We start from the raw sequence: 11,851 nt of genomic DNA, 5'->3' as shown, positions 1-11,851 counted from the left end.
TATTAAATGAGAACCCATTAAATGAGAATATATGTTAACAATATGAGGCGAAATAAATTATATTAAGTGGACAAAACATTATATCTTTAACAAAAAAATATATATTAAAACATTAAGTTTATAAGTACATTCAAACTTATATATTCTTCACTATACTCCTCATTATGTGGTTCTTATCTAATTAAAATTAATCTGAAAGAATGTACTTATTTGTATGCAACTATAGGTAGGGTTTGCTAGCTGTTTAAATAACATTATTTATTTGATATATATAGTCAATGACAAAAGGTCAAATGTACAGTAAATGATTAATTTATGGCTTTTGTCGTTCCAAACAGTAGGAGAAGGATGAGTTTAGATCTATCTCAACCATTAAATAATTTAGTTATATGTTGAAATATTAAATTAAGTTTTGTTTAATAATTTGATTATCATCAAATGAGGAAAACAGATAGCTAAGAAATGGAGAGAAAGAATTGAACAGGATCTCTATACGAGCAAAATGTTTCCTTTGACACTGAGAACAATGTGCATATATTGTTTTTTTCTTCATGCTAATAATATGTTGAACATAAAGTATTAATATCGCGAGTCCCACTTTAACTATATTTCTAAGAGTATAATATCTATGTATCATTAGTATAAAGATTTATATATAATAAATTCACCATTATACTATTTTTATTTAAAAGTTGATGATGATTAAATATGAATGATACATTGACAACATAAGAAACTATTACATTCATATATTATTTTCTCTATTTCTAATGTTATAATATATAACTGATTCAGCATACATTCATTAATATAGAGATATTCTCTCTTGTTATGGAGATACTTTTGATCTAACAGGAAACACTTCATTACCACTGATACATAGAAAAGTACAACGTAGACATGTAGATATTTTTGTTAATGAAATTCAGGGACAAGGTACAGCAACCCCACCATACTATAGTACCACAAATTGTTCAATTTCTAAGGTAGTTATTGATTTAGAAGTTAACATATATATTTGTCAAGGACATATCATGCATTCTACATTTTAAAATGCCCTTTAGAATGACCAACTCTCAGGCCAAAGCTTTTCTTGTTCTGCATAGTTGTGCTTGAATTATTATGACATTATTTATTTGATCCATATTCTTCAATTCATCTACTTTGAAGTTGAACTTCCTTCTCTTTGGGATGAAAGAATAGCATCAATGGCTTCTTTTACTTGAGAAATATCAGGAGCTTTTCCACCTTGAACAGGCCAAAATTCATCAGTTGCCAACACCTGCACCATGAAAAATAAGACAAAAAATTAAAACTATTAAGAATTTTAGATTACAAAACTATATATCAATAGAAAAATAAGAAGAAAATAAGTGTTTTAAGTCTCACCTTCACTTGCAATTGAAGAAACTTCACATAACTAATTGCTTTCTCCAGCATGGTAACCAAATCAACCTACAAAATTATTTATCAGAAAGTTAAAAAAATCATTCTAATTAGTCATGAATCATGATAATTTTATAGATATTACCAAAAAGAAAAATTCCAACCTTGGAGCCATTAGGCACTAGATCTTGTAAGATCTTCATCCTCTCGCTTATCCTCTCTCTTCTATTCTGAAACAAACATTCTATCAACATTCAATCTCATATTTTATTTTACTTACATTGCAATCAAAACTTTATATATATTTAACGTAAATATAAATTAACTTAAGCTTAAAGCAAACCTTGGCAGCCACACTTTGAGGGTCATTGGATGGACTTGACTTAGGTTTTGGAGTTTTACTCTCAGTTGGGCATTGTTTCTTGGCAGCTTTCATGTTCTCTCCCTATAAACACAAAGTACAATTCATAAAATAATCGAAAAATGTGTAGACGAAAAGTATCCAAAAAATATCGAAGTATCATCATATCAGATACAAGTACGACAACTATTTTGAAATATCAATGTTACATATTAGATTATTAGATGAGAAAACAATACCATTGAAGGGCGTTTTTTCATGACTTGTTCTTGTGCTCCTGGCTCTTGGAGACTCTCAGCAAGGGTAGTTGGTTCAGGATAGAGCCAACCAAATGAACTTTCACCATGTTGATTCTCTTTTGCACTATTGATTATGGAACTATAGCCACTAGTAGCAGTTTGAAAGCAATTGAAATCTTGCACCAGGCGCAAGTCTTCAGTGTTTCTAGGACTAATCTGATTATGCAAATTATTCTCCCAACCACAGTAGTACTCATTCTCAATGTTATCTTTGAGGTAACTGTTGTTATGGATAAGCCTGCTTTGCTGAAAGCTAAGCAAAGATTCATTGGGTTGCATGAGATTGTTGTCTTTGAAATTTATTACAGATTCTGCTTCTTGAATCTGATAGTTTGTGTTTGTGCCCTTATAAACATAACCAATGCCACTTCCACAAAGTGGAGGAGAATGAGTTATAGCTGAATCATTGCTAAGCCCATTAGTGTTTTTTGAGCCATCTTCCTCTTCAAGCACAAACTTGTGGTTGTGCTTATTGACCCCATGAAGTGACAATGAAGTAATCTCCATAGCAGTGTCATTGAAAACACAAGTTTGAACCTTGCTTCCCATGCTTGAATCATGTAGGGTTCTGTCTTTGGCCAGTGCCATTATTATAGGGATAGAGGAAAATTAAATGCAAGAGCAATTAAGGGGTTCAGGGAAGTCAACAATGAGAATGACAACTAGTTAGGGAAGCCTATTTGTAGATGTCAAATATTCTAAGTTTCTAACTCAATTGCTATTTTTATATGGCAATAATCCATGTACTCATGGAGAGGAAATTTTGTTATGGGGAAGGTTTTAAATTACCATGGCAAGTTGTGAAGACTTTCAGATAATGGAGGAAAAGGTGACATGTAATTATAATTATAGTCATTGTAGGTGGACTTTAAAAATCATAATATTGTCACCTCAATTACAATTGTGAAAAGAGTCGAAACCTTATTTTATGTCTATCTTCTTGATCATGAGATACATCAAAGACTAAAATCATGGTTAATGTTAGACGTATAGGTGAAGACCTATCTTAAATATGTCTTTTATAAACTAATGATTCTAGTGGTCAAATCTAGTATAGACACAAGCCTCTTCCACATTTTTATACTATCAAAAGGTATTATCTTATCATTTGAGTAAATAATTAATCACTTTCGAAATGTATGGTTATCCCTCCCAATAAGTGTCGCTCTCAATAATTAAATCTTTGATCTTTTGATTAACCTGAAGATCTAACGGGTCCTTGTATCACTAGTCATGACCATGTTGGTAAGCCTCTTCCACTTGAATCAACATATATTGGTTTATTGTGTAAATTAGAATTATACATTATAGAAATCTTAAATAAGGGAAGAGAATAAATCAAATTTAATACTAAAATATTGATGTATGTTAGTGAATTTCCATAATGTGAGATTAATTGGTCTTTGTATTGGGATAGTTAGCTGGCAGAAGTTAATGCATTGGAAGAAGAAAACATAATTAAAGCATTGCAAATCAGCATAAGGGTCGCCGGAACCTTCGCAAAACCCATGTCTCACTTTTGATTCCTACTTTGATGAAGAACCAAGAAATGCTTCATGTAGCTTCTTACATGTTTCCTTTAAATCACTTAAGCACGTGGACTTATATTCTATTTTATACAATATATATATTAACATTCTGTGCTGTTAGTAGTAATATAAATTAACAAGCTAACAACACTGATTGGCATGACGGTTTTATATTTGTTGCATTTATTAACAATCTGAACTGTGTTTGGTTGTAGTATAATATAAGTGGCAATAAAGAAGCTGGTGAAGCTACACAGAAAACCTTGAACCTTCACATGAGGGGTATGGTATGGATAGGTTTGATGTTATTTTCACTACAATTTTGGACAACTTCTCGGATAATTTTGTTTTTATACATAGATATACACTACGGAGTAAAAATCGTCTATAGTAGTAATGTAGAGGGCAAATTCTTGTTTTCCCTTTTGAACTGAAGTATAAAAGTGTAATGAGAGGATCTTGACCCATACTTTACATAATAAAAAACAGTTGTCTGGAAATTCTCAAAAATGGTTACTAAAAGAAGTTATCCGTTTGATTAATTAAACTTACTGAATTTCGAGTTCAATGTTGGGACTTAATGTTCTTATATGGAATGAATTTCTATGGGTTGATGAGTAATAGAGATCACCTATCGATTTTATTTGATGTTTCCGTCTAATTAAAAAATAATACTTTATTAATAAAAATTATAAAAACATAAACTAATATTTTTATATTATTTATTGGAATTTGATTAGCTAAAAATATGAAGACGTGATTTTCTTGAGACATCTAATATTTATTAGTTAGTGGGTACCCGTGATTCTACAAAATTGGTGCTCTAACTTTGATTCTACAAAATTGGTGCTCTAACTTTGAAGTTTCAAATACAAATCTCTTCCATGATAGGACAGATTTGGTAGACACAAATTTAAAAATAATTCTAGAATACAATTACTCACAAAATAATAGCTCATCATACTCAAATGTAATTCTTTTTAAAGTGAACACTCTCAATTAAGAAGTACATCTACAGAGAGATAAAAAAAAAGGCGTGTTCTACCATATTTTTTTGCACTGCAAAACCAAACCATATATTAAGACAGCATAAGAGGTGTTAGCCCAATACAACAAATCGGACAGTTAAGAAGATTGAATTATAAAAAGTCAAGGGTTGACATATCAATTAGCAAAAACACAATCTAATTTCCTAATTGTCGAACTAAACCAGAACCAAGATCTCACTTGAATAAGATCCATTATAGTCATATAGCTGCACTCCTTCTCATTGAACATATCATCATTCCTCATCAACCATAATGATCAAATCGTAGCAAACTAAAGCATATACCAAAGATCTAACCTTTTTTTATTTATGCATTGCTGGATATACATCTTAAAGAAATCACAACAATCTCCTGGCACATCAAATTACACCCCAATCCAATTATAGAAGTCCTTCTAAACATTAACGGCAAAAGGACAAAAAATAAATAGATGATTTATTGTTTCAATCTCAATACCACACAATTTGCACATAACATTAGTATGCACGACATGGAAGGACCAAAAAGCCGCAACATTACTCTCTATAGTGTCCATCATGTTAGTTTGCATAGATCCCATCTATATTAAGATTGGTAAGTGTTGGTTATCCAATTTTATAGTAAATGGGTCTATAGCCAGTTCAAAATAAGAGAATAATATTATAGATTGTCAGTGTAAAATTTATATAGAGTCAATATATTATTCATTTTCCAGTTGTATTATTTTTCTGAATAGTCAATAACTATTAAACATGAATAATAAATAATGCAAGAAAATGTATAAGATTCATATATTGTTAATGCATTCATTCTAAAATAATAAAACGAAGGTAGTTGCATGTCCATTAATTTTTTCGTTTATAATACATAATTTATTAAATATTATGGGGAAAGAATATCATATATACCAATGTTATAAAATTGATTCGAACATTAAACTGAAAGAGGTCATGTATTAGCTTTAACCATAACAAAACTTCAACTAATACTTGAAAACAAACTGAAGTGAATAATACTTCTATGAAAGAATGTGGAAGAAGTAGAATTCAAAGAAGATGAATGAAACTTATGTGTATTAGATTGATTTATGTGTAATAGATTGATTGACTGATCAAATAACAACTAGCCTTATTTATATGAGAGTATTAGCGGAAATAACAACCTAACAAGCTAACTAAAAGCTACTTCTATTTACACATGTGATTGAATAGAGAAAGCGTGACAATAATTGGATGACTTGTGATCCAAGAAATACAGACTGCTATCACCCAAGATGATTGGATCAGATTCCTTGGTGCTAGATTTTTCTAGTGTAAGAGTGTCTTTTATGTTTCTAATTATATGGGCCTTGGATGGCCTTTTGGTGTGTGGCCTCTGGTGAGTTTCTATTGAAGCAACCTCGTCTAGATTTCTGGTGCATAAGGTTGTGTAGTTGGCTCGGTCAGATTTTCCTGCACTGGTGTATAAGGTTATGTTTTTGGCTAGGTCAGATTTTTCGGTGCCTCGGTCAGCTTGCTTGGTCCTGGCCTGGAATTCTAGTACAATTCCCTCAATCATGGCCTGATACTCTAGCACATCTTCCTCGGATAGGGGAATAATCTTGTCCAATAATGTTATATGTGATGGTAGATCATGTCTTCTATCTAACACCCCCTAGAAACTGGGGAGCATATGTTGAAGAGGCCCAACTTGAGATGGATGGTTGAATATTCTTTTGGACCCAATGACATGGTTAGTGCATCTGGTAGTTGTAGGTGAGACTTGATAGGCAAAAGTTTGATTAATCATATGTTGCATTTCTCTCTTATAGTGTGACAATCTAACTCAATATGTTTAGTTCTCTCATGAAAAACAGGGTTAGTGGCAATATGAATAGCAAACAAATTATCACAATAAAGAATTGTAGGAGTAAAATTTAAATGTTGTAAATCATATAAAATTAAGTCGATTCAAGAAATTTCACAAGAGGTGAGAGTCATAGCTCTATATTTTGCTTCACATGAGCTCCTTGAAACGGTTCTCTCTTTCATTGATTTCCAGGAAATCAAAGACTTACCTAGGTGGATGCAAAAGGAAGTGGTGGATCTTGTAGTATCAGGGCATGATGCCCAATCACTGTCACTATAAGCCTTAAGTTATAAGGAAGAGGAACTAGGATAAAAGAGTCCTAATGATGATGCTCTTTTGATGTATCTTACGACTTTCATGGCTGCTAAGTGATGGGTGATGGCTGATTTTTATTTGAAGTAACAAATGGAAAATTAGATCTAATAACATCCATACAAGATTGTGAGGGATGAGCTAATCTAAAATGTCAAATGTTAGACTTAGAAGTAATAGTTGAATTGGTCATAGAAAATTGTACATTGCAATCAAGCCTAGATCCCTTCAATACATACAACCCTTTTGAAATCCTAGCTATACTAATCATCTTCAAGGAATCCTTCTCTTGCATCTTGAAGCAAAAGGCATCAAAAGGGAGAATACAGGAGGAGTGAGATGTTAACTTTGGTATAGATAGTAAATTATAGGAAATTGGGGGGACATATAGAACATTATAGATGGTTAGATCATGAGAAATAAGGATAGTGCCTGAAACAGTGGTTATGACCTCATGACCATTTGGCAATCTGACCCTTATAGGTCTGATTTTCTGATATGCAGAAAAATAGAAACTTTTAGATGCAATGTGATCAGTAGAACCAATGTCTAATATCCATTGAGGTTCAGGCATACCTTCATCTTGTTGATCATTAGGCAAAGATGTAGCAGAAAGAGTTCTAGTCATATCTGCATTGGTACAAGGCTCATCATTTTGTTTGTTTTGTTGTTGAAGCATGTTGACAATTCCTTGATATTGAGTTTTGGTTAATCCAAAGATGGTGCCATCTTCTTTGTGTTGTTCTGTAATGGGATCATGCTCATGTGTAGAAACAACAGAGTTGATCGGTTCTCCCTTGGTGAGTTGGAAATTGGGTGGAAACCCATGCAGCCTATAGCAAACTTCAATAGTGTGCCCTGGCTTCTTACAGTCAGTTCACTATTTGACTGAATTTGAAGGTTTATTCCAAGATCCTCTCCCATATGAGGTTAAATTGTTTCTGATAATTCATCTGCCTTGAGTTGTATTTCTGCCATATGATCCATCTATTTTCCAATTGGTGCCTATATTAAGAGTCTTGACTTCTGATTCAGATAATTGGTCTTCTTGTTGAGTTATAAGAGAAAATACCTTATTGATATTTGGAACAGGTTCCATTAACATAATTTGGGACCTCATACCTGAATATGTGTCATTCAACCCCTTTAAGAACCTGATCATTTTGTCTCCTATTTTGAATTTCCTACTTTCACAAGTACAATTGGGAAGAGGCATGAAGATTTCCAATTCATCCTAAAGTATCTTCATCTTTGTGAAGAATTTGGATATACTAATATCTCGTTGTTTCGAATTGGCTATGGTTTCTTGAACATCTGCAATCCTAAAAAGGTTTCCTCGTGAAAATCTTTCTCTAAGCTTTTCCCATGCTTCATTAGCTTTTTCAATCCACAAAATGCTTTGAGCAATGGAAGGTGAAACTAATCTTATAATCCAGGATATAACCATGTTATTTGCTCTTTCCCAGGCTTTATAGGTTGGATCTTGCTTGGAGGGCATTTGAATGCTTCCATCGACAAAATCAAGTTTTTGTTTGGTGATGAGGTTGACTTTCATAGATCTTCTCTATTGGTGGTAATTGGCACCATCAAGAAGAGGAGAAACCAGTGCAATTCCTGGATTCTCTGATGGATGAACATAGTAAGGATCTTTTGAAAAATCTCCTTGTGGTATTGTGGAAGAAATGATTGAAGAAATCTTGAATGTAGTAGAGCTCTTTTTAAAAGATCTTTGATACCATAAAAGAACTTCAACTAATACTTGAAAACAAACTGAAGTGAAAAACACTTCTATGAAAGAATGTGGAAGAAGGACAATTCAAAGAAGATGAATGAAACTTATGTGTATTAGATTGATTGAGTGATCAAATAACAACTAGCCTTATTTATATGAGAGTATTAACGGAAATAACAACCTAATAAACTAACTAAAAGCTACTTCTATTTACACATGTGATTGAACAGAGAAAGCGTGACAATAATTGGATGACTTGTGATCCAAAAAATGCAGACTGCTATCACCCAAGATGATTGGGTCAGATTCCTTGGTGCTAGATTTTTCTAGTGTAAGAGTGTCTTTTATGTTTCTGATTATATGGACCTTGGATGTCATTTTTGTGTGTGGCCTCTAGTGATTTTATGTTGAAGCAATCTATTCTAGATTTCTGGTGCATAAGGTTGTGTAGTTGGCTCGGCCATATTTTCCTGCGCCGACGTATAAGGTTATGTTTTTGGCTAGGTCAGATTTTTCGGTGCCTCGATCAGCTTGCTTGGTCCTGGCCTGGAATTCTAGTACAATTCCCTCGATCATGGCCTGATACTCTGGCACATCTTCCTCGGTTAGGGGAACAATCTTGTCCAATAATGCCATATGTGATGGTAGATCATCTCTTCTATGTAATAAATCGGTTTAAACAGTTAAACTATCATGTCGAACTAGGTGATTCTATATAATTATTAATTTTTATATAAATACATCATTATGTATAAATGCAAATTTTTATATCATTAACAATTATGTATAATTATATTGAAGTAACATCTCTCAATATTTTGTTGGACCGGAGTAAAACAAAACATTATAGTAGTGTTCCATTTTTTTAATTTTAAGTGAATTGTCTCGTTCACTTCCTGTGTTATTCCAATTTTATCGGGTTTAACACAGTCAGACCGGAATTTCTTCGACTCAAATCAACTCAACCTCGCATTCAGTGAAGACTGCAAATCAGAATTGTTTTCAAGTTCGATCAGCAATCGAACTGGACAGATCACCTGGTCTTCTTCTCACAACTAGTGGCGGATTCTGCCTGGAGCAGGTGGGGACAGCTGCTCCCCTGAATTTTTCAATTTTTATTTAAAATATTTATATTAAATAACTGATTAAAGATTAAGATTAAATAATGTAATATTTATGTATTGTCAGTGTAAAGATTTATACATAGACATTCACCATTTATTTATATTACTTTTTATAAAGAGTCAATGATGATTAAAAATATATGATGGATAATAAACTCATAGCGTATAAAATTCTTACATCATTAGTGCATACATTTTTTCTCTTTATTAAAATATTTACTTTACCCTCTCAACGGTACTTTGAATCCTAAATATGTATATAAAATATTTAATATTGATAATATATTTATTTTTCTTTATAAATTTTATCTTATGGATTTTAATGAGCAAGAGAAGATTAGTTCGAGATAGCAACTTCAAGATTTTATTTTTGATGTTGGTGATTTCATTTGAAGAACATCTTTGAATTAAGTGTAGTTTTTACCAAAACGGGGATAGTGATTGCATAATACTTGTCTGACTGGTTCATTTATCTTATCTTAACTATTCTTGTAATACTGAGAATTTTTTGTGTAAGTTTTATTAATTATTTATTTTACCAACGATTAATATTAGAAATTAATATGTATTGATTTAGGCTAAACCGTAGTTAAGTGTTAGCCTTGTTTAGTGAATTCCTATTTTGATTTCATTCAGAACGCATTTCTAAATATTTTTCACTCCGAATTCTATGTTTCGAAGTTCTCACCGTAAACTGAATTTGGGAGATTTTTAATATCCGACCGAGTATTAGCCGACAATGCTCGGGCATGGTTTAATCACGAATGTTTTTCCGAAGAGGTCACATCACTTTCATGAGTGAAGCTTGCTTAGCAAACAAGCAAAAGTACACATCTCTTACACAAAATCTCTTAAATCACTCATCTACCTCTTACACAATCAACTTGTTGGAAAAACCTTTGGTCTTTACCCTCCCCAAATCTGATTTCTTGTCCTTAATTAGCCAACTCTTAGCTTGGAGAAAAACCCTTTGCATTTTCTCTCTTCTTCACTTTTGAATTTCTAAGAACTTCAAGGTAGTTCTTCATTTTTTATTGTTTCATCTCTTAAGATCTAACCATTTTAGTATGATGTTTATATGTATGTTATGAACATTTTCAACCGTTGAAATTTTTCCTAATACTTTTTATGTTCAAAACTCTAAATATTTGTTTTGTTGAACTTAGAAAGTTGTTTTTGAAACCATGAACTTTTTGTTGTTAATGAGGCTATTTTTAGTGTTTAAAAATATGCATTTTGTTGATTTTAGTGAAAGGAGATGATTATGAAATCAAAGAACCTTTGAGGAGTTTTGAACCATGTGAAGTTTGAATTTTTTCACTTGTTTTTGGCTTGAAAAACCATAGCCTTGAACAAGTATAGAATAGTTTTTTTTTTTTTTTTTTGGATTTAATGCTAGAAATATAATGTTGGTATTTGAATGTGGTTAAAGGTGATGGTTTGTATATCAAAGGAACCTTTAAGGATTTTTCTAACCATGTAAAGTTTGGATTTTTCCACTTGTTTTTTGATTGAAAAGCCATGGTCTTGTACAAGTTTAGAATAGTATATTTTTAATGTTGGTGTATGAATGTATTTTAAAGGTGATGACTTTGACATCAAAGGAACATCTAATGTGTTTAATGATAAGTTGAAAAATCAAAATTTTCCTTCACATTAGGTCTAAAAATCATGGTCTATATGTGTTTAGGAAAAGTTTAGTTTCTATCTTGGAAATCCAAAATGCTTATGGATGAGTTTTTGTGAGAAAGTGTTGTTTTAATGTATTATGAGTTAAAGGTTTGATTAGTAAATGATATTTTTTGACTTCCAAGTTCAAATAATAATTTGGGATAAAAGATGACTTATAAAAGTCTTGACTTTATGAACTTAAAGTGTTATGAAGTCTTGGATGGTAGATTAGTTATAGTATGGATGTTGTTAAGATAAGCTTACTTTAAAGTGTTAATTTTAACTTAAGAAGCATTGATTTAAAAAGTTGTTTTAAGTATGAGATCAACACTATCAAGAATATGTTGAAATGACCATGGGAAACTATTGTACAAAATATGGAATCTACTTAAGATGACGTGATTTAAAGTGGTAAGATCAACTTAGGAGATCGTGATTTAAAAAGTGTGGACTTTGATTAAGAAACTTACCTTAAAGTGGTGAGTATGGCTTAAAAACTCTCCATGAAAATATAAATCTATGTGGTGATAAAAATGTAAAATTTATTAAAAACTTACCTTG

General features: G+C 31.8%; 1 protein-coding gene across 1 annotated transcript; it reads right to left on the bottom strand.

The window, feature by feature from the left end:
• LOC109329153 (putative transcription factor bHLH086) lies at positions 889-2,707 on the bottom strand. Its single transcript, XM_019562827.1, has 5 exons — positions 1,987-2,707; positions 1,730-1,831; positions 1,551-1,616; positions 1,390-1,455; positions 889-1,282 (listed from the first exon to the last, which is right to left on the bottom strand). The coding sequence occupies exons 1-5, from the start codon at positions 2,632-2,634 to the stop codon at positions 1,160-1,162; spliced, it is 1,005 nt and encodes a 334-aa protein (XP_019418372.1). The 5' UTR covers positions 2,635-2,707; the 3' UTR covers positions 889-1,159.

Source organism: Lupinus angustifolius, chromosome LG16 (genome assembly GCF_001865875.1).
Source record: "Lupinus angustifolius cultivar Tanjil chromosome LG16, LupAngTanjil_v1.0, whole genome shotgun sequence".
Classification (NCBI taxonomy): Eukaryota; Viridiplantae; Streptophyta; class Magnoliopsida; order Fabales; family Fabaceae; genus Lupinus; species Lupinus angustifolius.
This window is presented reverse-complemented; position numbering and strand designations above follow the sequence as displayed.

Bases quoted from the DNA above. Each gene is read 5' to 3' on its own strand.
- LOC109329153 (XM_019562827.1), bottom strand. From the start codon at position 2,634: ATGGCACTGGCCAAAGACAGAACCCTACATGATTCAAGCATGGGAAGC. The intron at 1,617-1,729 runs GTTTGCTTTAAG...TGTTTGTTTCAG, and splicing joins CTCAAAGTGTGGCTGCCAAG to AATAGAAGAGAGAGGATAAG. The intron at 1,283-1,389 runs GTGAGACTTAAA...TTCATGGTGCAG, and splicing joins TTCTTCAATTGCAAGTGAAG to GTGTTGGCAACTGATGAATT.